The sequence below is a fragment of the Carassius auratus genome, chromosome 13, assembly GCF_003368295.1.
Source record: "Carassius auratus strain Wakin chromosome 13, ASM336829v1, whole genome shotgun sequence".
NCBI lineage: Eukaryota > Metazoa > Chordata > Actinopteri > Cypriniformes > Cyprinidae > Carassius > Carassius auratus.
This window is the reverse complement of record NC_039255.1, coordinates 19138672-19166449: the sequence shown is the minus strand read 5'-3', so window position 1 is coordinate 19166449 and position 27778 is coordinate 19138672. Positions and strand designations below refer to the sequence as shown.

The 27778-nt window shown below is 37.2% G+C and overlaps 2 protein-coding genes and 1 long non-coding RNA gene across 10 annotated transcripts in view; 2 read left to right on the top strand and 1 right to left on the bottom strand.

Annotated features, from left to right (window-relative positions):
- Window positions 1–550: 550 nt before the first annotated feature.
- LOC113113187 (uncharacterized) lies at window positions 551–3565 on the bottom strand. The gene is made up of 4 exons (XR_003293561.1): window positions 3350–3565; window positions 2713–2798; window positions 2470–2548; window positions 551–1233 (listed from the first exon to the last, which is right to left on the bottom strand). It is a non-coding gene; the product is annotated as an uncharacterized LOC113113187 (long non-coding RNA).
- A 5923-nt stretch (window positions 3566–9488) lies between these two features.
- On the top strand, window positions 9489–18257 carry LOC113112968 (eukaryotic translation initiation factor 5-like). Of its 2 annotated transcripts, XM_026278981.1 has the most exons (12): window positions 9489–9593; window positions 9811–9978; window positions 11805–12084; window positions 12220–12301; window positions 12404–12576; window positions 13406–13517; window positions 13702–13829; window positions 13912–14073; window positions 16249–16410; window positions 16974–17138; window positions 17222–17365; window positions 17732–18257. In XM_026278981.1, exons 3-12 carry the CDS (start codon window positions 12013–12015, stop codon window positions 17825–17827), a joined length of 1296 nt encoding a protein of 431 aa, XP_026134766.1. In that variant the 5' UTR covers window positions 9489–9593; window positions 9811–9978; window positions 11805–12012; the 3' UTR covers window positions 17828–18257. The 2 variants fall into 2 exon arrangements, with proteins under 2 accessions (XP_026134766.1, XP_026134767.1); XM_026278982.1 differs by lacking the exons at window positions 9489–9593; window positions 9811–9978 and adding an exon at window positions 10434–10456.
- A 1340-nt stretch (window positions 18258–19597) lies between these two features.
- LOC113112966 (MAP/microtubule affinity-regulating kinase 3-like) overlaps window positions 19598–27778 on the top strand; it is a 31818-nt gene continuing 23637 nt past the window's right edge. For 2 of the 7 annotated variants that reach the window (XM_026278974.1, XM_026278979.1), the window contains exons 1-3: window positions 19907–20620; window positions 22547–22738; window positions 23572–23625. In XM_026278974.1, the coding sequence (XP_026134759.1) occupies window positions 20567–20620; window positions 22547–22738; window positions 23572–23625 (300 nt within the window). In that variant the 5' untranslated portion in view covers window positions 19907–20566. Of the gene's footprint in view, window positions 19724–19803; window positions 20621–22546; window positions 22739–23571; window positions 23626–27778 lie in introns of those variants that run through there. The other 5 variants (XM_026278980.1, XM_026278975.1, XM_026278977.1 and 2 more) reach the window with 5 other exon arrangements.

The window sequence follows — 27778 nt, the reverse complement described above, 5'->3', positions numbered from 1 at the left end:
ATATTGAACCATCACACAAACATTAAAGATCATGTAGCAGTAATGTGGTAAAGACAGAACCCATCTATTCCCTATTACTGGCATGCTGACAACTCTGATTTAATTTCAGTGCATTAATGCAGCTTAAACCCTAAAGCATACTGTATCATAATTGATACACAAATTTCAAATGAACTTAAACAAAACCTTGCTTAAAAACCGGTTGTACACAATCTATTACATGCCTACTGCCATCTGATTGATACTTTACAGGCCTTTTAGTATAATCATAAAAATGACCACCTTCAGGTCATGGTGCACTTATATTTTGAGTTTTTTGTTTTGTTTTGTTTTTTGAAAAAGTTAAAATGCATACCAAATATTACACATAAGTCTTTTGATAAATATTTATTAGTTAATTTCTCAATAATTATTCTATTGCATTGCATTGCATTATATGTTTTGCCCCAAAAATAAAACTACAGAGCTTTGATAAAAAAACTAAGCATTTAAATATAATTTTACTTAAACATACTATTAGAAGATACAGAGAGTGGCTACTAATATTTAAATGCTTTATGTTAGTACATTTTTAATAAATTGTTCCATTTAATAAAAAAATAAAAAACATTCTGACATGTCTTTACATGGGTAATTGTTTCCAATTCAACTGCATTTTCACTTTGATCGGATCACCAACAGTTTGTTGTAGACAGGTGTGAAAAAAACAAACATATTTGAAAAATCAGATTTGAATGCTTGAAGATATAAATAGCACAATGTTCAGAGAACATTCTCCATAGCTTACTTTTACTGACCTCTGACCTCAAGCTATTGACAACTAAAAAGTCCCCTTCAGAGGAAAACCGGTGACGTGTGTAGGATCTGGATTTTGGCAGGGTTCCCGGATCTCATCCAGCCATTCCCTCACCTGTCGCTCTGATAACACACCCTTCCAGCACAGCAGACCAGGTACATACTGCTCACTGTAAAACAATCTGAAGAAGACCAAACTTTCATCTGATGAAAACAAAATCCCTCATTCTCTGTTTGAATACTCACACAATGAAAGCAGCTACATTTAATCACATACATGTCTGCATTTGTAGTGAAGTGTTAATTGTTGATCTGGGTTTACCTCTCCCGAGGGAAGTCTTTTGAACAAACCATTGGTAATTTCCTTTGTGTTTACATCACTGTAAAGCAAAACACTCATTTCTGAAGGAGCTGGTTCTCCGGGGCAGCAATGCCATCCTGCAGGTAAAAATCACTTTACTAAAACCATTAGCTTTTTATTTGTGTAATGAATGAAAGAACATACTGTTCTCTTATGTCAAATGTCAAGGATTAAAACTCGTCATAACCACCACCAGATATTAAGAGGGACAAAAGATTTAAGAGTATAGCTGTAGATCAATATTACCACCCAATCCGTTCTGTACTGTATGTGGAACAATTACGCTGAGAATCAGAATCTTTTTTTTTTTTTTTTTTTTTTTTTAGGTCATACTGAGCAAACCGTTTTGATCACTGAAGCAATCTCAGGCAAAGAAGCACACTACTTGGATTGCCTCCATCTGGATATCAATATGCCCATCTCTTTTCTCAAAATAACCTTCTAAATTGGCCTACAAATGAACATTTAAAGAGAAAAAGGAGTGTAAGTTTGTTATATTAAATATTAAATGTGTGTGGAAAGGTTTCAGGATCCTTGTTGTTTAGATCAGTAGCCCAGAGAGATAATCTGAATGGATGCAGCCAAAATAATCCTAATAAGATTTTATGGATTTCACAATTCTGTGGACTTGAATACTTAATTTCACTTGTACAGCTGTGGTCTTGTCCTCTAAACACATTATCATAAACACAGATGCTGAAGAAATCAAAACATAGCCTACCTGTGCTAAGCATGTCATGAGCTTTCATACAATGGATGAAGCATTGTCTTCCAGTTAGCATGCCATAGTGCTTGAGTCATCATCACTAACATTGTTTGTATTTGGAATGATTTGTGTCGCACTAATCGATAGGCAAATTATTAACACTGAGTTTATGTTTTAAAAAAGCAGAAAAAAGTACATTTAGGTATATAAATCAACCTTTTTTTTCACTTAAACATCTGCTATCATTGTTAATGTCCTTGATTCAATGTTTCTGCTCCTGATGCATTTATTGAAAATGTAAAAAAAAAAAAAAATAAGATTACTTTTTTTTCTTATGGGGTTGTTAAAAATGTTGAGTGTTAAAATAGGTGTCAGTGTTGTGAACTTGATTTTCCTTGTTTTACCCCTTCCTGTTATTCCTTATTTGGTCATGTTCCTGTCTTCATTTCTATTAGTTTCTATTTGATTCCAACTAGGACCCATCTGTGTTTTTCTTTAAATAGTGTTCTCTGTTCCCAGTTCTCCGTACACTCTTGTATGTCAGTTCATATGTCAAATGTCATTTAGCTGTTTTTATCTCTGTGTGCATTTAATTAAAATATCTCACTTCTGTACTCTCCTGTTTCCTTCTCCCCTAGTGAAGTGTGAAGACTAGGGGTCTCCTGGAAAAAAAGATCTGGGAACCACTGAAACAGTCAAATATGACAGCCAAATATTAGTCACCATATCCATGCAGCTCTCCACTACAGAGTATCTGTATAGCGTGCATCAAAGTCAGACCATCAAAAATAGCATAATTCAGGCACTGTGAAGGCAAAAACATGAAATAAGTAACCATTAAAAATAACACCTTGAAGTCTTGCTTCACTCTCTCTCTCCATGTCCATGTTTCTCATCATAGTGCAGGATGTTCTGTAGAGTCGTGGAGATGTCATTCTGTGGCAGTTAAAGTGGGACAGAGAAACAAATGTGTTTTACTTTATGTTTTGGGTCCTTTCATGCAATACTGCTACATGAGTCATTAATGAGAGTCAAAGAATTAAAATAACAGAAATTCATACCCTATTGTATTCAATCGCTATTGTATATAAAACTGTAATTATAATAAAGTAATTATAAAACTATTTGCACTGCAACCCATTATTTATTACTACAATAATACATTAAAATAACACTATAAGGAATAGCATTTGGCAATATCAAGCAGCAGAACAGACTGATTTTGTACAGCTAGAATAACCAGACGTGGATGACACCGGAAGTCTCGCACATTTAAGTTACAAATGGCCATGCTGTTAAAAATAAGGTGTATACCATAAAGTCCTTTTTGAAAGGAGTCTCTTATGCTCATAAAAAAATGCATTTATTTTATTTAGCTGAATCTTCAGGACTTATAATTTTAATAAGCTGTGTTCATTTCAACACTTTAAAATGAACTTGTTTGCTATATGTGTTTATTACATTTACAACAAATTTGCAGTACATACCTGAAGAAAAAACATCTTTTTCCCACATAATAAGGCAGAAGATCTCTTTCCCAGACAGATCTCTGTTTAGGAGCAGGTCCAGGTTGGTAAAGAGGTGACGGCTGGAACCGTCCATCAGATGAACTAGCAGTCCAGCATCTTTCAGTAAAGTTAATCTACTAACCTCATTGCATATATTACTCTGTGCGCTCTTTAGAAAGGCCTGCATCTGCTTTACTTGAGATACCTGTGCTGGCAGCGTGGGAAAGTGGCTCTCCACAAACTGATCTATTTCTTGAAAGTACTTTTGGTGCAGTTCTGAGAAGAACTGGTGAGAGAAGCTGATTTTCGGCATTGCAGCTGCAGTGTCTGCGTCCTCCAGGTTTGATTGTTTACTCAGAATTGTTCTGAGAATATTAAGCCCTGTTTCGCCACTCAGTTCAACACCTGAACCAGATGACATCGAAGAGTCGACTGTGCTTTCCTGTTCTCCTGCTGAATGCATTTCTGTGCATGGATTCATTTGAAATGTTAAACTCAAAATTACCCTTTTAACTCAGTTACTCAATTTACATAATGGTACCACTTTCCAGTAAGGTTATCTGTGTTAATATGTTATCTGCATTAGATATCATGAACAATGAATTTTTTTTTCTTCTTGGAACTGAGCTAACAGTAACTAACAAAAAAACAGTTGTATTGTTATTAACTTACTAACAAAGATTATTAACACTTTGAAAATGTATTGCTCATTGGTAGTTAATGCATTAACATAAACAAATATTTCTAAAGTGTTACTAAAATAACTTTCTTAAAATAAAATACTGTCTTATTGGTGGTCTCTGTGTTTGCATGTCTTTCACTATGATACCACTCATCTTTATTCCTGGCTGTTTTTATTTTCCTCCAAAACTTTGGCATTTTTGCAAGAGTAATATCAATTTATAATAAGGGCTTTTAGAGTCTGAAGTCTGTTTGATTTAGATCTATGTAAATGTGAGGTTGTAAAGGTGCAATAAATGGAAAAACCATGATGTTTTTGTTCTTCTCTTACGCACAGGATATGATTGTGGTCAATTTGAAGTATCGAAAATAGTTGCAGAAAGTTTGAGAAGAAAGGTAAAGAACTGTTCTATATTAAATGATAAATACAACATGTACAGTAAATCAGAAATTATTCTCTATTTTGATCAATCACTATTATTATTTAGCATCCATTCTCTATAACTTATCCTCTGCTTATCCACTGTAAGGCTGCGGGAGGATGGGAGCAAATTATTATTGTTATTATTTTTTAGCACTACACTCTAAAAACTGCTGGGTTGAAAACAACCCAATTTGGGTTATTTTGACAACCCAGCGCTGGGTCAAAAAGGGACGAACCCAGCGCTGGGTTGTTTTAACCCAACCAGTTGGGTTATCATATTTAACCCAGCCTGCTGGGTTGCCTTTTTTATGGTTTAAAATGACTATATTGCAGGGTTTAAAAAAACAGAGCGGGTGTTTTTTTTATCACTGCATTTCAGAAGGAAAACTACTGTATTTAGAAAATGTTCGATATCATTTCGCATATGCTTGATGAGGCAGCGTTTGTGAGCTCAGCACCGCTCTGCAGCCGTTACCGGAGAAACCTACCTCTCCCGCTCTTAGCGCCTCCTGCTGGATGTAAATAAACTCGCAGAGTGCAGCCATGTGGGGAAACAATGCATTTCTACGTTAAAATTAACCCAAATTGAGCTAGGCATTAAACCTACAAATGTTGTTCATTTTAAATATCACTTTTACACACAAATAATAATTACCAAAAGGAAAATATTTATTAAAAACAAGAGAAAAGTCAAAAAGTAACATGTTAGAAGAAATGCAGAAAAGGATGGCATTAACAGCTACAGAGTTCATAAACAAAGCATTGAACATTTGATGAATATAACTTAAGATCAAATTGGACTTTGTTCAATTGTATATATTGTATAAAAATATACGAAAACACATACAATAAATTTACAATTAGTTAGTTTTTTTTCCAACTATTCTGGCATGACAGTACACAAATAAATCACAACATTAACTTTGATATTATAACCTTTAACAGACGCGTGTGCGTGTGTGTGTGTGTGTGTGTGAAAGAATGTGAGCAGGTGTATGAATGACAGAGTGTAAACTTTTCTACTAAACACAGAAAAAGCATTTAACTTTTTTTTTTTTTTACAAATTATACACTTACAGTTTGTTTCATAGTCCATGAATACAGATCATGCATCACGGTCAATTTTCATGATCTCTTTAGCATAACTGATGTAATCATGAAGAAGCCCCATCAGCACAGCATCTGACATCTTCTACATCATCCAGGGCAGCGTCCTCCTTTAAAACCAGTGCTGTTTAGGGGAAAGAAGATTCTCCTCTCTGACCAGCATTCATCCCAGTCACCGCCTGCTCTTCATCAGTGGCCTAAGAGAAACAAATTTGAAAAAATTAAACATTTAATTAAACTATCCATTTTCAGGTAGAGGTGTATTCACATCCGTAAGGATAGGTAAATAATCGGTTTTAAAGTTTCAACACTTTGTGTGGTTGTTTAATGTCTCAGTCCACCACAGCTCTCATGAAGTCTATAATGGCAGCACTAGTGTGAGGACAGGTGATATTGTTTGAATAAATATTGCTTTCAGAAAGCTTCTTTACTGAAACATTAAAACAGACATGACATTCACATACCTCACAATATTCATGTACATGGAGGGCTGCTCTTCAAACCGTTTGTTCACCAAATAATTAAAATGTTCATAATTTACTCTCCCCATGTTTTTCCAGACTCATACAAACTCTGTTCATTTTTTGGAAAACATATGAATATATTTAATATTCTCTTTTTGTGTCCTCCATTGCTGGTCTGGGAGACCAGTATTTTATTTTGAACATACATGTTTGCTATCATATAATTTAAGATGTATTCATATATAAATATCAGAATTTACTTCTTCAATAAATCTATATTTATGAAGCTTGAAAATACTGATTATCTAAACTATAAATGGATTAACAAATATTATGAGAAAACTAAAAATATATTAATTTATGTTGTAAAGACAGACAAAAGTCTTATAGGTTTGGAATGACTTGAGGGCAAGTAAATTATTTTTTGTGTGAACTTTACCTCTAAGAGCGAAGACCAAGAATGATGACTCTCCAAATCAGCAACTCCAAAGTTGGTTTGAGTTCTGCAATGAAAAACACAGACATCAATGGTCTTAATGAAATGAGCACATAATCACACTGTTGTTGCATCAAAATGTGAAGTAAACTGGCAGGAGACAACCGAAAAATGTATTTTCTAAAAATAACTTACATAAAATCTCAAGGGAATGATGATCTCCCATGTCTCTTGCTTTTAACATCTACAAAAACAAAAAACAAACATTATTTTACTCTTAGTAAAAACACAACAACTGATAACATGAAATTATGAAGTTTACTTGCCTTAAACGATCTTTCCCTCTCTTCAGAAGAAGCTGAGAAAACCACCTCCTCACACAAGCAGACTTGTGTGTCCTTAACTCCAGTTAGTTTGAGTTCTGCAAAGAGGGACATCAATGGTTTCAATAAAATATTAACATATACATACATACATATATAAAATCACACTGTTTTTGCATCAAAATGTGAAGTTAACAGGCAGGACACAACAGAAACATAAATCTTCTAAAAAAAAAAAAAGTAATAATAATTTAACTTACATCAGTCTCAAAAGAATGAAGTTATCTTGTCTCTGGATTTCAACATCTAAAAAAAACAACAACATTATTTTAGTCTTAGTAAAAATAAAGATAACGTGATGTTATTCTGAAGTTTACTCTCCTTAAACCGTCTGTCCCTCTCTTCAGAAGAACACCTCCTCCTCATCCTCACACAGGTCTGTGACTCCTCACACAAACAGCTTCTGTGTCTTTAACTCTTGGCGCGAGGACAATGAAGACAGGAGCTGGACAAGTCTGAAATATTACATGTAAAACATACTTTTAACAGTTACCACTTCAACAGCCTCAAAATAATTATGCTACTCTTTACTACACAATGCCGTTTCCTTTAGGAGACAAACATACATTCAGTTTAACCGCGAAAAAAAAGACAAATTCACATGAGCGTAACCGTGACCATAACCGTCTGTTAACGCCTCAAAGAGAACAAATAATGTAAAATCTTATGTAAATATGACAAAATACATTCACAGACGTTATATTAAAAGTACATCCTCCGTTCAGTAACGTTACATGAGGCAGTTAAGACCTCCGTGTCCGAGGCGAAAACCGCGCCCGTTTTTTTTTATATAACGTTAGATATAACGTTAAGCTCCTTTGTTTCCGCCTTTCATAAAACCTTCCGCCTTTCATACAACCGGGTAAACAATAAAAGATAACTTTACATTTTGAATATTTAACGTTACTTACCATAGTCTTTCACTCGCTTCTCGCTTCTATCACGCTGAGAAAATGGCGGCTGCTCGCACTGGAGAGACGTACGATTTTGACGTGACGTGCGTGCTCTCCTTCACGTCCGCGTCCTCAACCCACCCCCGCTGGGTTAAAAAAGATAGTTATTTTCAACCCAAACTTGGGTTAAAACATCCCAAAGTCCTATGCAACGGCCTCAACCCAGCGTTTTTTAGAGTGTACTATAGCTTGATTTGCTAAGAAACAATCAAAAAAAAAAGTTAACATGAAAATGTAATCTGTGAAGAATATAATAGAATCAGTTACAAAATACCATATCCAATACAGGTATTACAAAAATGTTAAAGATAAACATGACAGACAATCCCTAGTTAATAATAAAAGGCTTATAATTGCAGGAGAGGTAATATATAACAGAGATACGATAGATGGATCTTATCTGACACACTCTGTTCAGTTCAGTGAGCTCTCTCCTAATGAGCCGATGATCAGGTGTGTTAAATAAGGGACACATGCAGAGCTTTTATCATCATCATTTTCTTTTAATATTACATTACCAAGTTTTGATTTACAAGTTTGTGTGTTTTTTATAATAATCCAAGTGTTCACTGTAGTCTCTAGTTAACTGTAGTCTCAATTAATGTGAGCACATAAATGCTTAATAATTATTAAAAAATAAATAAAAAAAAATTGCAAAACATATATTACAAATAGCAGAGCCTGAACTAAAACTTATACAAAAGCAAGAGAGGGATTTGGATATATATATATATATATATAAATATAGGCTATATATACATACAAACACACATATTATTACAAACCCTTTCAATCAGGGTGCTGGGGGTCTCAGCAAACTTCCAGGGTGGGTCCAATAGGTCTTAAAATTATTATTTTTTTGTTATGTAAATAAAATCTTAATTAAAATGCTAAAAATTAGCATGGCCTTATATGACTGGATTGTCTTCTTGTATATAAGGATGAAGGGAATTGGTTTGGGGGCTGTGGTGGAGTCAAAAAAGTTGATAAGTGTTCAAAAGACATATTGGTAACACTTTAAAATTAGGTTTCATTTGTTAACATTAGTTAAATACATTATATAACATGAACTAACAATGAAAAATATGTCTAAAGCACACCAGCCATATATATATATATATATATATATATATATATATATATATATATATATATATATATATATATATATATATATATATATATATATGGCTGTTGTGCTGGTGGCATTATCTTCAGACAACATTAATTCTAATTCTACGTCTAAATAGAAATTAAAAATGTTTATTTTAATTACTATTTGGGTCACAATAGACTACATGTTATGAGCTTTTTTTAAACTCTACTGTTATTGCTATCTGTATGCACCGAGGGTCTGAGGCTGAGAGTAACGCAGTTTCGATTCTCTGCATGTATGTACTGTACATGTGGAAGAATTGACAACAAAGCAGACTTGACTTAACCCACTGTACTACCTTTATTCAAAATTCTCTTTAAAAGGATATTGGATTTTCTTTAATGCAAAAAGCCTAAACTAGGCTAATTTTCATAACCTATAGCTCTCCATTGCGCAGTATGAGTTGCATCAGAAGAACGTAAACCGAAATAGTGATTATGTGGTAAAGTTATGATTGACGTTAAAAGGAGCCACTCAGCGTTATGAAATTGAAAACAGGACGTAATTGTAGCCAATGAATAACAGCGGTGGGCGGGGCTGTGCGGATTCCACGCGAAGTCCACGCCCATCATCATCAGCTCATTCTGCCATCGCGTGGAACACCGACGGTTCTGGGAAGGTAAGACGTGACCTAAACCAATATTACAACACTACATGCTGATCAATTAACACGTTTCAGACACATCTGTAGTGTTTGAGTTTACCAAATGGCATAGCAGTCGTTTGAAAAACAGTTTTTTTTTTCTTGTCATAGCGAATCGGAGAGCTGCTTAGCTTGATATATTACGTGTCACAGCAAGAGTGTTGCCGAATCTAACCCTGTTTTTCTATCCCAGCTTCTCCGCGGAGATCTGACAACCCTCGACTGATCGCTCATCAGTTCCCAGGTCTAATCTGTTTTTACAATCTTTGGATCATCAACAGCTCCAGGCTCTTCGCTGTCAATCCTTCACTGCGTCGGTGGACGACTAGCGTTGTGTTTATGTCTTTATTTTACGAAAACGGTGAGTATCTGAACGGTCATTTGTATAAACCGATTTGTCAATATCTATTAGACACCTGTGAATGTGTTTTGGATACCTGAGTCTTGGAAATGAGTGTTCGGGAGCCTTTTATAACTAGCTAATGGGTGTGAACTAGCTTGACGGAGGGGAACAAAATGGCGCGCGCGCTAACCGTGACGCACTCTGCAGCACCGCGACGATCAAACAACTTTACGAGACTGAGGTCTGTTAAAACAAATATACTTATATAATGAAACACGTTTAAAATACGCTTACGTGTTTTCTGGACATTTCAAGTTCTATTAACGGTTTCTGTTAAAATCTCGATTGGTTTACTGTCAGTTCGACCAAACGTTGGACACGCGCGTGATCGTAATCCTACATGATTGATTTCTGAAAGCTTGCTCTGTCACGTAACTCACAGATCCATAGCGTGGAAAACAACAGCATGCAAGTCAGTTGGGACCAGCAACTGAAGGTGAATTATCCCTTTAAGTAAGTTATAGGAGCTAGTTCCCTGTCATAGATATTGAGAGGAACTATTCCCCAGCAATCAGATATGGTTAAATTGACCCCTAAATGTAATATTCTTGATGCTGCACTCCATTATGAGCTGCCTTGTTTGTTGATAGAATGACAAACTTAAACGTTTTGGCTGGTCTAACTCAGTAGCATAAATAAGTGCTCCTCAATTTCAAAATGATTGAAATGGACATTCAAATCAAAGACATGATTAAACAAACATTTAATATAAACATAAAAACTTTATATCAATAGTATAAGCTATCGTTTGTGTGTTTCATGTAAATAATTATTCAATGTGATAAGATAAAAATATATTAATTATGCCAGTTTGACAACCGTCTGGATGTACATTTTCCTTGTTATTACACGGCTACTGGCCACATAAGTAAATAATTACATTTAGATTTATGCATTTAGCAGAAGCTTTTATCCAAAGCGACTTACAGTGCATTCCGGCTTTTCTTTTTTTTTTACCGGTATGCGTGTTCCCTGGGAATCAAATCGAATCAAAACCTTACCAGTTTATCTCTCTTATAATCCATTACAGTGTACAAAACCATAGTAGCAAAATGGCAGCAGCTACATTTGAATGAAACGAGAGCGAGTCCTCTATACCGGGATGAAGTAATTAAATATTTGTACACCATTTTGAATCATGTTTTAATATTTTATAAGCTAAACAAACGCAAAGCGTTCACCAAGAAAAAATAGTTCAAGAAAGAGTACAGCGCCGACTTGAGTTACCCGGATGAGCCTGTATTATCAGCTTTCCCCGGTTGTTATCTAGGGATGACATACCTCGGAATGTCGCGACTGACCAATTAGAATCAAGTATTCCACAGAGCCGTGTAATAACTAGGGATAACATACCTCGGAATGTCGCCACTGACCAATCAGAATCAAGTATTCCACAGAGACGTGTAATAACTAGGGATAACATACCTCGGAATGTCGCCACTGACCAATCAGAATCAAGTATTCCACAGAGACGTGTAATAACTAGGGATAACATACCTCGGAATGTCACCACTGACCAATCAGAATCAAGTATTCCACAGAGACGTGTAATAACTAGGGATAACATACCTCGGAATGTCGCCACTGACCAATTAGAATCAAGAATTCCACAGACCCGCTGTGATTTGGCCTTAGAAATAAATGTACCAGTTAGTTCTCTGCCAGCAAAAATAGTTCAGAAAGAATCCATGCATGTCACCAAGTATAAAACCAAAAAAAGTATCAAATTAAAAGGACTGTAAGAAACTGTTGTTTAATACATTGTATTTAATTTTGCTTTTTAGAGCTGTTGCGCAGCTGTTGGAACGCGAGCGGGGGAAACCTAGTCCACGAGCGAGGAGTTTGCAGCCACTGTGGCAAGATCTTTTTCATGTCAGAGACCGAGCACACTTGCAGTTGTTTATGTCATCCCCTCTTCTCCAGACAGAAGATACCCAAAAAATCCCATTCAGGATCTTTTTATCTTGCTGATAGTGTCTCAGATCACTCAAAATGTCTGTCAACGTCAACCGCAATGTGTCAGACCAGTTCTACCGCTACAAGATGCCCCGCTTGATTGCCAAGGTACCCCTAAATAAGAAAAAATATATAAATTATTATTGTAATATATAATGTACACAGTGGAAATATTCCCTTAATGTTGTGTGTAGTAACAATATGATGCTAGAGAAGATAAAAAAATTGCACTGGCAATTACAGGTGGAAGGCAAAGGTAATGGAATCAAGACGGTCATTGTCAACATGGTTGATGTTGCAAAGGCACTGAATAGGCCTCCGACCTGTAAGTTTGTGTTTCAAATTAATTATTATAGCCATTATTTTTTCAGAAGTGTTTCATCAAAGGACAATGATGTATATATTCCACTCTTTTCTGCTTCCTCAGATCCAACTAAGTTTTTTGGCTGTGAGTTGGGGGCACAGACTCAGTTTGATGCTAAGAATGACCGCTACATCGTAAACGGATCCCATGAAGCCAACAAACTGCAGGACATGCTGGACGGATTCATCCGCAAGTTTGTGCTGTGCTCCGAGTGTGACAACCCTGAAACTGACCTGGTAAGTTGACAATCAGGGTTGCTTACTGAATAAACTTGCAGTTAAAAATGTACGTTTCCGTTTAACTTTTTGCGGTCAGTCAGGTAATGTTTAAATAATTTAGAATTATTTTATTTTTTTGGTGCAAGTAGAAGGCCAGCTGGCATGTGATGTTTAGTACAGCTGATTTTTTTGTCCTTTTGTTTACTACAAAAGTGATGACAACATATTCCTGTTATGAAAGAATTTTATTTTAATATTATTTTTATTATTATTATTATTATTATAGTATTTATTAGCTTTCATTTTTATATTTTCAGTTTTGATTTTAAAAGTTATATTAGTACTTAAACATATTTTGTCATTCAGTGCCAAAGTACTAAAACTAGTATTTTATTTATTTGTTTTAATTTCACAAAGAATATTCTTTATTCATTGTATTATAAAAATACTTACACTGGTTCTAGAGTCTGTAAATGTTTGCTGTATATAGGAGTTTTTTTTAATTGATCCTGGTGCATTTAGCTTAGTTAGCACTAATTGTAGATTAATTTACATTTATGTGCGTTAAAGCTATGTTTATGTATTTTTGTGAGTAAACTTTGAAGGAAAAAAATACTTGTGATTTACAAAAGTGAACACTTTTCCATTTTGAATAAATCATTGCAATTTCTTGTAATAGCAAGCTTGTCATAGTTCCACGTTTTTAGCTGATATTTACAATGCAAATTAATCCTCAATGGTTTTTTTTTTAAGTAGAAGTTAAAACATTTGTTTGCACAGCAATTTTTTAAGAAATGTTCCTCATAGTATCTTTTGTGTAATTCAGTTTTTTCTTTTTTGGTCTCAGCATGTTAACCCAAAGAAGCAGACCATCGGAAGCTCTTGCAAGGCTTGTGGTAATCGAGGAATGCTGGACACTCGGCACAAACTCTGCACATTCATCCTCAAAAACCCACCTGGTGAGTTGTACGCTGTGTGTTGTTCAAATGCATCTACTAATTTTATTCATGACATTTAGCATCAGATTTATGCCTCATGTTTGTTGGAAATGGGTTTAGTACAGCTGGCTTTTTACATTTCTGATGTTAGTAGTGCATATAAGCTTTAGAAACCCCATTAATTGTAAACTGATTTGAAATGCAGAGAGTGATAGCAGTTGTGTTAGAGAGAAGAAAGAGAAGGAGAAGAAAAACAAAAAGAAGGATAAGGAGAATGGCTCTGGAAGTGGTGATGCTGGGAACCATAATGACATCGATGCACCAGATGCTGTTGTAAGAGATACCTGTGAATAAGCTAGACATATATCTTAATGTCGTTTGTAATCAGTACATTAAAGTGTACGCTGATGTGTAGGATGGTGAGGAAGATGATGATGACTGGGCAGAGGAAACCACAGAAGAGGCCCAGCGTCGGCGTATGGAGGAGATCAGTGACCATGCGAAGAACCTGACCCTCAGTGAGGACCTGGAGAAAACCCTGGAGGAGAGGGTCAACATCTTCTACAACTTTGTGAAAGTAAATCGCGACACTGTCTGTTTCTTATGTAAAAACATTTTCTAATGACACATCTGGTTAAGCTACACAAGTTTGGGGTTGCCAGAAATTGGTCTATGCTTCCCAAGGCTGTATTTATTTGGTCAAAAATACAGTGAAACCAGTAGCGATGTGAAATATTATTCCTGTTTTAAATCACTCTTAACATGTAATTTATTCTTGTGATGCAAGTTGAATTTTCAGCAGTCGTTAATCACATGATCATTCTAATATGATGATTTCCTGCCTAAGAAATATTGATCAATGGTGAAAACTGATGAAACTGTTACTTTTCCCCTCAAATTTTTGATCAATAGGAAGTTTCAAAAGGACAGCATTTATTTGACTTACAACTTTTTGTAAAATTGTGTCTGTACTGTGTCCTTTGATCAGTTTTAGTCTTAAAACAATGGCTGACCCCCAAATTCTGAATGGTAGTTTACCTTTGTAACAGTGTATTAGATTTAAATTAACATATACAGTATTTTTCAAAATAATAGCAGTACAATGTGACTAACCAGAATAATCAAGGTTTTTCGTATATTTTTTTATTGCTACGTGGCAAACAAGTTACCAGTAGGTTCAGTAGATTGTCAGAAAACAAATGAGTCCCAGCATTCATGATATGCACGCTCTTAAGGCTGTGCAATTGGGCAATTAGTTGAATTAGTTAAAGGGGTGTGTTAAAAAAAATAGCAGTGTGGCATTCAATCACTGAGGTCATCAATTTTGTGAAGAAACAGGTGTGAATCAGGTGGCCCCTATTTAAGGATGAATCCAGCACTTGTTGAACATGCATTTGAAAGCTGAGGAAAATGGGTCGTTCAAGACATTGTTCAGAAGAACAGCGTACCTTGATTAAAAAGTTGATTAGATTGGGGAAAACCTATAAAGAGGTGCAAAAAATGATAGGCTGTTCAGCTAAAATGATCTCCAATGCCTTAAAATGGAAAGCAAAACCAGAGAGACGTGGAAGAAAACGGAAGACAACCATCAAAATGGATAGAAGAATAACCAGAATGGCAAAGGCTCAGCCAATGATCACCTCCAGGATGGTCAAAGACAGTCTGGAGTTACCTGTAAGTACTGTGACAGTTAGAAGACGTCTGTGTGAAGCTAATCTATTTTCAAGAATCCCCCGCAAAGTCCCTCTGTTAAAAAAAAGGCATGTGCAGAAGAGGTTACAATTTGCCAAAGAACACATCAACTGGCCTAAAGAGAAATGGAGGAACATTTTGTGGACTGATGAGAGTAAAATTGTTCTTTTTGGGTCCAAGGGCCACAGGCAGTTTGTGAGACGACCCCCAAACTCTGAATTCAAGCCACAGTACACAGTGAAGACAGTGAAGCATGGAGGTGCAAGCATCATGATATGGGCATGTTTCTCCTACTATGGTGTTGGGCCTATTTATCGCATACCAGGGATCATGGATCAGTTTGCATATGTTAAAATACTTGAAGAGGTCATGTTGCCCTATGCTGAAGAGGACATGCCCTTGAAATGGTTGTTTCAACAAGACAATGACCCAAAACACACTAGTAAACGGGCAAAGTCTTGGTTCCAAACCAACAAAATTAATGTTATGGAGCGGCCAGCCCAATCTCCAGACCTTAATCCAATTGAGAACTTGTGGGGTGATATCAAAAATGCTGTTTCTGAAGCAAAACCAAGAAATGTGAATGAATTGTGGAATGTTGTTAAAGAATCATGGAGTGGAATAACAGCTGAGAGGTGCCACAAGTTGGTTGACTCCATGCCACACAGATGTCAAGCAGTTTTAAAAAACTGTGGTCATACAACTAAATATTAGTTTAGTGATTCACAGGATTGCTAAATCCCAGAAAAAAAAAAATGTTTGTACAAAATAGTTTTGAGTTTGTACAGTCAAAGGTAGACACTGCTATTTTTTTGAACACACCCCTTTCAACTAATTGCCCAATTGCACAGCCTTAAGAGCGTGCATATCATGAATGCTGGGTCTCATTTGTTTTCTGACAATCTACTGAACCTACTGGTAACTTGTTTGCCACGTAGCAATAAAAAATATACTAAAAACCTTGATTATTCTGGTTAGTCACATTGTACTGCTATTATTTTGAACAATACTGTAGTGTTAAATAACTACTGACGAGCATCTCTCTCTCTTTTCTGCTCAGCAAAAGAAAGAGAGTGGAGCAATAGTCTCCGCTGATAAGGAGATTCTGGCTGAAGCAGAAAGGCTGGATGTGAGAGCCATGGGGCCACTTATCTTGAGCGAACTGCTTTTTAACGAGAACATCAGAGACCAGATCAAGAAATACAAACGTCACTTCCTGCGGGTATGGGTCTTTAAAAAAAAAAAGGAAAAAATCACCAGTTTTAATTTTAAATGTAATAGACTGGGCCACACAGGATTTGCATGTACAGACCTCTTCTCTTGTCTCTCTTCTCTGCTGATTTCCACAGAATTGGAACAGCCCTGTCACTTATACTAATAATTTTTTTTTTTTTTGCTGATTTAAATGTGCCTTAAGCCAAGTATAGTAATTTCAGCTCAATTTAATGTTTTACACACATAATTTGGTTGATTTCCCCCCGAAATCAGTATTGAGAATACAAATAAAAGTTTCCATCTGAGCCTAGTGATAGACGAGTATTTATAGCAGGACACCGAGACCTGCTGACATGCTGTGATTCTAGTGTTAGGCCATGCTAAATATAGTCTAGACTGTAAACGAGCAGATTTGATATCTACCACTTTTCCCCCCACTGCTTGGATAAATGAAGCCATTTAAATGATCTGCTAGTTCTGTGAAAAGATAACAAATAAAGTGAATCATAAATGTACATAGTTTTACCATATGATCACTACTCAAAGTGCAAAATCCTCCTTTTCCTGTAGTTCTGCCACAATGATAAGAAAGCTCAGAAGTATCTTCTGGGAGGCTTCGAGTGTCTGGTGAAGCTCTATCAAAGTCAGCTGCTGCCACGAGTGCCCGTCATTCTCAAGGACCTCTATGATGCCGACCTGCTGGAGGAGGATGTCATCCTCACATGGGCAGAGAAGGTGCAACCTACTCTTCATTTTGGATTAAGAGCATCTTATAACATCAGGGTCATGAACTGTTCATCTTGAATTTTTGTTCTAAGGTTTCCAAGAAGTATGTTTCCAAGGAGCTGGCCAAGGAGATCCATGCCAAGGCAGCTCCCTTTGTCAAATGGCTGAAGGAGGCAGAGGAGGAGAGTGAGGGGAGTGAGGCAGAGGAGGAGGAGGAAGATGATGAAAACGTTGAGGTAATTTCTTAGACTTTTTACAGTTGGAAACTTTTGGATTAGCTCAGTTCATTCATACCTCCCTTTATCCAGCTATAGCTGCATGATTTATCTCAGGAAGGACTGTTGTATCAACAATTGAACCTAGGGTGGTATAATTACCCCCCTTTTTAAATTGACAAACTATAGATCTTACACATGCCAAACACAGGATTATGTAGTCGTTATTAAGAGAAATGGCTTTAGGAGCCGTGGGAGAGTAATTAGAGTAATTCCATTAGTCTTCTTTGGGCAAGAATTAAAGTTTGTTTTAGAGAGAGTGTTGTGCTGGCTTGTGTGATATTCAGATTCTCCATCTTTCTCATTTGAACTGTTTTTGGTCTTAAGGTTGTGTACTCTTCCTCTGCCCGAGAGCTGAAGGTGGAGACCGTTAAGCCTGAGAAAGCAGAAGAGGATGACGACCTTGATATAGATGCCATTTAAAGAAATGACAAGTGAAACAGCAGCTGCCATCTTGGAACCGGGCTACTTCCTGTTCCTCTTGATGAAGTGGATCACAGTGGCCTCCTGTTTAGCCCCGGTCTTGTTTTGTCCCACTTTCTCTTTATATCTGATTTACGAGAATGGTTTTAATATAGCTCTTTCATTGGCTTGTGCTGAGGTAATAAGAACTTTTGAGCTTTATTGTCTGTATTGAGCAATGTTGTTGTATTGTGAGCTTGACTTTGATTCATGGGGTTGTTTATGCTGCATATCTGATTCTTTTTTTCTTTTCTTTTTTTTTGAAATCATAAAAAAAAGTTTTTGCTGTACATTATATGGATGATTTTGTTTTCTTAACTTACTAAGGTTGTAACTTGAGTCTGTACAATGGAATACATTAAATAAACAGGAATAACGGTTAACTACAATACAGATCTGTCCATTTTGGCTTCTTTTGATTTCACCACTCTCTTTACTTCAGGGGTTGGCAGCTAATATAGAAGACCTGTGTTGCTTCAATGACGTGCCTTCTCGCCAAAACCCTGCTTTCAAATCAATATGCATTCCCCAAATGTGCAAAGAGCATTTCTGGTTGGCTTAAAAGCAGAAGCTGCTCCCCAGTCACACTGGCTAGAGTTGTCTAGGTGGATTTTTGTGAGAGATTTTTCATTTATGTTTTGTAGTAGTACAATTGTGAAAAATACTTTTGTTTGAACATCAAGCCTAAAATGGCCTCTAGATGGCACATATACACCAGTACATCTAACTGATGATTCAACTGGCATATGGCTTTATTTTACTAACCTACCATTGTATGAGACCCTCTATCTTTGATGATCATGACATTTGCCATTTAAATATAATGTCAAATGGACCCAGGGAATACATTTTTAAACAGTGAACATTACAATAAAGGATGACTATAGACTTTTGGTATTACATAGGAAAGGAATAGGGGGATAATTCAATGTGGTATTCCAGTAATGGGACCTAAAATAAGAAAGAACAGGCTAAGCATCAGTCGGCAAAGACTTGTGCTGCAGTGAAAAACATAAATATATATTTGTCAAAGAGACAAGCAAGTGGACCATTACCCAGAATAAAAGAAATATGATGGCAATTTAATTTTGCATAACTTTTTTCAGCGTTATTAAGTTTGAGTATTTTAATATTTTACCAATAGGCATGATATTATGTGCAATAGTAGTACTACTCAATATTTCATGTGCAAAATTAAAATTTTCAATTTCTGAACACTGCATTTCACCTTGCACATATCTGTAGATAAAATCTGTATAAACATTTTTATCTGTGTTTTAGGCATTTATATCTATTTGCTTGATATTATACATATTTTATTTTTTACAAATCCATTGTGTGTGTGAGCACTCTTGGCATTGAAAGCCAAATCTGATTCTACGAGGAATTTATTCTTTGATATTACACTGAACAAAATCATTAACCCAGCACTTTTGTTTTTGCCCCCATTTTTCATGAGCTGAAGATCGAAAACTTGACTTTTTCTATGTACACAAATACTGTTCACAAATCTGTCTAAACCTGTGTTAGTGAGCAATTCTCCTTTACTGAGATAATTCATGCACCTCACAGGTGTGGCAGATTTCTTTAAGAGAAATAGGCCTTTTGTGGACATAGTAAAAGTCAAGTTTTCGATCTTTGAGTTCAGCTCATGAAAAATGGGGGCAAAAACAAAAGTGTTGCACTTATAATTTAGTTCAGTGTAATATGGTAATGTACTGTATTGTTCGCTATGTTTGCTTGTTTTGTTCAGATGTACTTTTGGGTTGTGGCTTTTGTGTCCTGAGATCGCAACATGGTGACGCCCACAGGGGGCGACCGGCTCCATGTACAACAAAACTAAAGCTTGTTTCTCAGGTCAGTCAGTGTACAATATTTTTAATAATATTTATAAAAGGTGCACATTTAAATAAAGCTCACGGTCTTCCTTGACATAACAGTCAAACCATAGATGGTAAAACTGCACTTCAATTGAACAGGTGTGTCTCAGTTGTTATGGTATGACGAAGTTTTGCCTTTTTTCCATATGAACACCTACAGCTGTCTGAGGGATGCGGCGCTCGCCAATGAACACAGGGATCCGTCTGTTTCCTCACTTCCTGTGTCTCTCTCAGGGCTCGGTTCGAAACTCCTGCGCTGTTCGGCAGCCATCTTGGATCTCGCTTTGAACGAGAGGCTACAGACGCGGCTGTTCGGGTGGAATGGATCCGTCAAGAAGCGCGTTCTCCCCGTGGCCCCGACGCCTGTGATCACCCGCTCTCTGCCGTTACCTCTGAATGTACCGGACCGTCAAACTGAAGGATCGTTCGATGAGCAGATTATCCTTGGGGGAGATAGCCGCGGAGGCCCCGTGAAGTGCAATTTTCTCTATTCTTACTTGAACTGGATATATGAAATATGAAGCAGACAGCGACACCAGGCCTGGAAGTGTTATGTTTTTAACAGTGCACAAGTTAGCCGGACTCATTCGCTATTTTGGGATCTATCAGATGGCTTGCAATCGGTAATTAAACGCAGTAGCGTTAGCGAGCGTCCGGACTATTTCTCCCAAACTTTTAACAAGTTCGTTACCAGCTTTAGATGCTAATCAATGCTACTGACCAAGTGTGCGATCTGTGAAATATATATTTTCCACTTCGTTGCACCGCAAATCCTGCTCCTTAAACCGTGATCCCGGGAAAGCGGCTTGTCATCAGCAGTATGTCAACAACACGAGCCCCGCTGCCCACCGTCAGCGAGCGCAAGGCGGAACATGTAAGTAGCCTATTAATGCTCTAGTGTCTGGTTAGTAGCTATTAACTCAATCCTGTGATGATTTATCGCTTGTGAGTGTGTTATTTGGATCTTTTCGCTTCGCAATTTACGGCCGTGTCTCAAACCTGCCTAGACAGCGATTATGGTCAATACGATGCTACCTTCTTAAACCATTCATCTGATTTTCCTCCAGAATTAAGGGCAGTGTCGCATCCCGTATCTTTTTTTTTTTTTTTTTTTTTTTGGCCTGACCGGGTGCTGTAAGTGGATTAACAGTACTGTGCCAGTCTTTGGACAGATGGGGCACCAGGCTGAAGTGACGCAGGGGTCCAGTGCATCAGTAATTTGGCTGCTTTTCTGCTTATGGGTGCAACATATGCTTGATTAGTTAAAGTCCTGCACGCTGGTGCGTGACCGTGCGTGGGTTTGCATGTTTTAATCGCCGATAGGATGCAGATATTGCGCATTGGCGTCAGTCTGTCCTATAGGTTACTGTTCATACGTCAGCAGTGAGGCTAGGTGAGATGAGCACGCGCGCTGATGCAGGTACCCCTTAAAGGTGCCTGTGAATAATGTGGCATTAGGTCAGTCTTTGACTTGTTCACTGCATATCTATCATTCAATCCAAATGTGTATGAATTGCTCATATTTTATACTGAATTAAAAGAGAACATTGTGGGCTTACTGAAATTCTTAATATATTTAGTTAAAGGCTTCTGTGCATGAAAGTTATTCTATATGGATTATTTATTGACATTAATAGTATTAATATTTAAAATGCCTTACAAGAATCCACACACTTTAGTGCACAGTTCTTGCTCCCCTTTGAAAAAAAAAAGCAAGTAAAATGAGGTATCAATCACCCATCTATTTCTCCCCACCCGCTCCAAAATCTCTCTCACACACTCACACACATGCGCACACACACACACACACATGCACTGGGTGTCAAAAAGGCTCCAGCAGTGATGCAGCTCGTCAGGATCGGTGTCGGTGGATGGGAGAGTATTGATGAGTTCTTGTCACAGAAAAGACAGGGCTGTTTGGTTCAGTGCCCATTCAGCTTGCCAACACAAAAATGAGAGGATCGCAATCTAAAATGAAGCATCGTGCAACAATAAGCGTAAGTGACCTTTGATCAAGACTGTTGTTTGCGTTTTATTGCATTTTGTACATTTTGTATCAAGCCTGAGGCTGTTGGTGGATTTATAAATCGATTCGGCAGAGCTTTGTGGAAAACAGTGAAGTCGGGACGTCAGGGACAATATGCAGGATTTAGTGGGAGCATTGTATAGCGCAGTGTCAGCATAGCCTTACATACCACATGAGATTCACCACCTTACTAAACATCATCCAGTTGCACTCATGACCTCTGAATTGAACAACTTTGTTAGTCTCAGTGTAATTTGCAACCTGGTGTTGCACAAAGGTCCTCTCACAAGGTTACAAGAGACCTTGAGAAATGTTAGCATAATGGAATGAACGTATTAAAATAAATTAACGTCACAATATATGACTATCTAAAGTATTTTTTTTTCTGGCTTGTTTTGCTTAACTTTTAATCATTTTTGAAGAAATTGTGAATGTAAATGCATATGACTCATGATGTAATATCATTTGTTACGATGGCTCAGTAATATAGATATGTTGTAGTGCTCTTGATGTATGTGGCTGTGCTAATGGACCTCACTGATGTGACATGGGTATAGTCAATATTAGTGATTTCTAGTGGTCTGGTCTTCACATGACTGGGCGGAAATTGTGTAAATTCCTGGAGGGCCAAATCTGGGATAAAGTGAGCAAGGCTGCATTTATTTGGAAAGTTTCCATGTGTAGATAATGACAACTTTTTCCAATATGCAACATGTACAGTTTTTGTTGTTACTGTTTGTAATTTGCATGTTTGTTTTTTTTTTTTCCTGACAGCATACAACGAATGGCCATGGTCGAGGGGAGGTGACCTCTCGATCTGTGCGGTCGAGTGGTCGAAACCGGAATTCTGGCTCGGGATTAGATGATGTGCACCCTCTCATCGGGAATTACCGGCTTCTAAAAACCATTGGAAAGGGCAACTTTGCCAAGGTCAAACTGGCTCGCCACATCCTCACAGGAAGCGAGGTGAGGAGTCAGGAGTATTTCCTGACCGACAGTGAGCCGTGGGGTTTTTCCAGAGTCAGACACGTTAGCTTTACTGCTTTCATCTGTCTTTTTGGGAATTTTTGGAATTGCAACACTTTTTAAAACTCCTTTGAGCAGTGTGATCAATTTAAATGATACGTGTATGCAATTTGGAAAAATCACAAGCTATTTATTATTTTTTGACCCACACATGCATGTTAGATTAATGTTGTTGTTCTTGTTATTTTTTTTACATGGACAATCATTCCAAAGTTTGGGGGCTGCAAGATAATTTGTTTCACTGCAGGAATGCATTAAAATAATCGAAAGGGATATTTTATAATGCTACAAAAGATTTCTGTTTTAAATAAAATTTGTTCTTTTCATCTATTCTTTGACGAATCCTGAAAAAGTTACAGTTTTGAATACAAATATTAAACAGCACAACTGTTTTCAGTTTTTCTAATAATACAAACCATTATTTTTAACTGAGCACGAATAATATTTGATGACAGAGCAGCGAATCATCATATTACAATGGTTTCTGAAAGATCATGTGATACTGAAGACTACAATAATGATGCTGAAAATACAGCTTTACCATCACATGAATAATTTACATTTAAAAATATATCAAATTAAAAAACGGCTATTTTAAATTGTAATATTTTACAGTATTTCTGTTTTTACTGTATGTGTTTTTTTATCAAATAAAAGTCTTACCAACCCCAAACTTTTGAACAGTAGTGTATATAATTGAATAATATTTTAGGTTGCCAGCTTTCCTCAAATGATGTAAAATGTAACTAAAAGTTCTTTTTTTTCTTTCTCAGGTGGCAATAAAAATTATTGATAAAACCCAACTAAACCCAACAAGCCTTCAAAAGGTGAGGTTAACATTTAATACTAAAATGTGCATGAGTTATGTGTATTAAATCTCAAAACTGTGTCACGATTCAGAGCTGTTAGTGTTGTCATTTAACTACAGGACGATCACATTCTCTGTTTGCTCCTGACTTTGGGGGAATTGTTGTTGTCTGTGTGCTATTGCATATTGGCTACTTGGTTAGTTTTGTGTTTGGCAGTGGTGCAGCTCCATACTGATTCATGGGTAATGCTGGCAGTCGGCTCAGGTTTATAAAGCTGATCTTCTGTGCTATCCAGAGCGTTTATCAAGGGTTTGTGTAGTATGGAGTAACCTTTCAGCTGGTGTTCTCAGTCACCTCTCATTATGAGAAGTCCTCCAGCAGTAACCTTCACACTCGGAGCTCAAACACTGAAGTACACCAGCTGTGATGCATTACTCTGTCCATCTACTGCAGGCAGCGCCGCCACTCAAGACGCTCTCCACTGAGAACAGCCTGCACACCTGAAACCTTTTGTTGGGACGGGTTTCTATCCGAATGTGTACAAAACTCTGTGGGAATTTGAGAGTTTTTTGCAGATAATACAGCACAGACAACTTGCAATCTGTATGTGTTCTCACATAACATTTTGTTCACTTAAAGATCTAGTCCAACAAAAAAAATGTATAAGTCTGTCATCATTTGCTCATCCTTATACACCTTTAAAGGGTTAGTTCAAACAAAAATCATAATTATGTTATTAATAACTTACCCTCATGTTGTTCCAAACCAGTAAGACCTCGGTTTATCTTCGGGACACAGTTTAAGATATTTTAGATTTAGTCCGAGAGCTCTCAGTCCCTCCATTGAAGCTGTGTGAACGGTATACTGTCCATGTCCAGAAAGGTAAGAAAAACATCATCAAACGTCGTTCGCGAACCGGATATCATACACTGCAGTGAACGCGCTCACAACAGACCCGGAAGAGAAGACAATGCTGAATAAAGTCGTAGTTTTTGCTATTTTTGGACCAAAATGTATTTTCAATGCTTCAAAATATTCTAACTGCCCCTCTGATGTCACATGGACTACTTTGATGATGTTTTTCTCACCTTTCTGGACATGGACAGTATACCGTACACACAGTTTCAATAAGGGTGAGTTATTAATGACATAATTTAGATTTTTGGGTGAACTAACCATTTAAGTAAAATATTATTATTCATTAAGGAGCTGGTAATGATTCCCGTTTCTAATGTCACTATAAAGGTGCAATCACATTAGCAAAATTATGAGCAAAAAAGCTCAATTTTCTGTCAATAGTGCAGCGACGTAATAATCAAAGCACACACAGAAGTTAAACCAAGCAGCTTTCTGTTGGTCAGTGTGGTAATTTCAATTTCCCACTGAATCATAAGCTAAATCTGCTTTGGAGGACTTTTGGCATCACGTGAAATTCCCAGTCGCTCAGTTTTGCTGAGCAATGGTAAATAATGATGCTCCTTTAGTAGGAATTCTGGGATAGTAGTATGAATGTGTTTACCCAGTGCAATCACAGAGAAATAAAAACCCAGTCAGCATTACATCCCATCATTTGTTGCTTTTCGCGACATTGCACCTGTTTCTGACTGTTATGGTGAACAGTTTGGAGTTCACAGTCAGTCTTCACAACAGCCAAGATGGAGAGAGAGGAGGAGGATATGAGGGGGAACGACAGATGGACATTTAGTTGGGCCTCAAATTGGTCCGAGATGGGAGATAAAGAGCAGAACAGGCAAAGACACAAGCATCCTGATGACAGTCTGAAGGAGTGGAGTAGAAGGTTTACACATGAGTGATAAATGTGAAATGAAAGGCCGGGAGAGATGTGGGCATGGGATGATCAGACCAATTCAAATGATAATGCTAATCCGTACTCGCTCAGAGATATACAAGCCTAGGATATGTCTCTAATTGGCCGCAGCCACCATTAGTTTTTCCACAGCTCCATTGATTGGGATTCAGAGTAGATCCTCTCTCTGTGGCCTGCTGGTCGTCAGCCAACACACGGCTGTGACTCACGCACCGCAGCAATGAGAGACCGGCCCAATCAGGCCTCTTTGGGCTTTTTGTGTTTTTTTTTTTAATTATCAGCATTGCATTCATTTTCTGTTTATGGTGTGTATTTTGTACTAATGATGAAGTAATTTTTTTACATTACATTACATGTTTTGACACTTCAAGTATTTGGGAAAGGAAGGTTGTTCTTCTTTTAAATTGACTCTTTAAAATAAGCACATTGGCTACTTTCACGCAGTGTTTGAGATTGTCGACTGCGTTTACTAAAAAGTGTGTCCTGCTCACACAACAGCTTACATTAGTGACTTGAGACAAGGAGGTCTCTGTTTTGCTTCCAAGTTGTTTTAAAACTAAAAATCATGTGACAACAACAGTCATGATCAATGTTGCCAAGTCTGCGGTTTTGCTGTGGTATTGGGCTACTTTAACACTGTTGCCGCAGATTGTCTTTCATGTCTGTGGGTTGAAGCGTCTACAATAACATGATATTTGTCCCCTGGAACGCAAATTTTATTGGGTGAACCCCACCAGAAAACTTGATTGGACCCCCTCAAATGTGATCGGGCTAGATTTGAGTAAAGATTGGGAAGGTTTCTTGTCATAACCTGGCAACCCTGGTCATGATGGCTGTAAATAACACCTATACAGATGGAGACTCCAAAACTCAGAAGAGTCACAGTTAGGGATGTAATGATATCAAAATCAAACGGTACGATACAATTTCGATTTTGACCTCCCGGTACGATATTTATTGCGATATTGTGGGAAAGCTCACGGTATTGCTAAATAGCTCACGATAGTGTTTGTGATGATAATAGCGAAAACATACTGACATTTATTTTGCTTTTGCCAGTCAACAGGCAATGTATTGCTGTATTTATGGATCAACTAGAACAATTGTAAACAATAGGGAATTCCCTTAAAGTGCAAACAAAGATCAAGTTAAATCAGGTTTAAATGTGCAAGGCAAATAAAAGCAGCCTTTTAAAACTGGTATTTAGGAACATAACTTAAACTTAAATAAAATAATCAGTCAAAAAGCCTTATAAAAAAACACTGACCTAACATTTAGCTAATGTTCAAGGTTTCTTTAGAAACTTTCTTTTCCGCTACGAACTCCCGAACTGATTAAAATGATTCGCGAACCCGATTTGAACTCCCGAACTGACTCAAATGATTCGCGAACCCGCTACGAACTCCCGAACTGATTCAAATGATTTGCGATCCCCAAACTGACTCAAATGATTCACGAACCCGCTTTGAACTCCCGAACTGACTCAAATGATTCGCGAACCCGCTACGAACTCCCGAACTAATTCAAATGATTCGCGAACCCGCTACGAACTCCTGAACTTATTCAAATGATTCGTGATCCCCAAACTGACACATGTTGCTTGTGTTTCCTGTGTTGTATCGCAGTTTACTGTGGCAGTGCTTGCACATAGTCCATTGTCTGTCCACCACCTTCTCTCCTTTTGCGTTTTTTGACACGGCGAAACCAAAATGTTTCCAGACATCTGATTTAAAAGCTGCAGGGGCTGGCACAATCTCAACTTCGGTTTTGTTGTTTTCATCCTTACAAGTATCGCTGTCGGCCATGCTGGCTTGCTGTGAGCTTGTGTGGGCAGCGTGCAATCCTATTGGCTTAACAACGGTTGCTGTGACGACGCAGCGCAAAGGATCATGGTATATGTAGTTAACAATGATTTGTTCCGCGGGACTGTGTATATTCCTCTTGCTTTTTGACGGACACCTGTCCTTTTAATATTGTAACCCAACCACGACGATAGAGACACGTTTACCACCGCGATATCGCAATATCGTTACATCCCTAGTCACAGTTCACGTTATTTAATACCAGTCCAGTCAGTGTCATCTTAATCAACAGTGGGTTCAAATACATAAATGTAAAAAAAGTATAATACTGGTATTTTTGAATGAACACCGTAATATTACTGTAAACAATCCAAATAAATAAATATTTAGTAATATAATTGACGCTATTTCATACATAGCCACCTACAGACTTTTATAGATTTGCAGTAAGTTTTTATTTTTTATTTTTTTATTATGTGACAGGGGAAAAAAACTAATATTTTAGCATTATTTATATACAGTGTAGTACGTTTTATTAGAT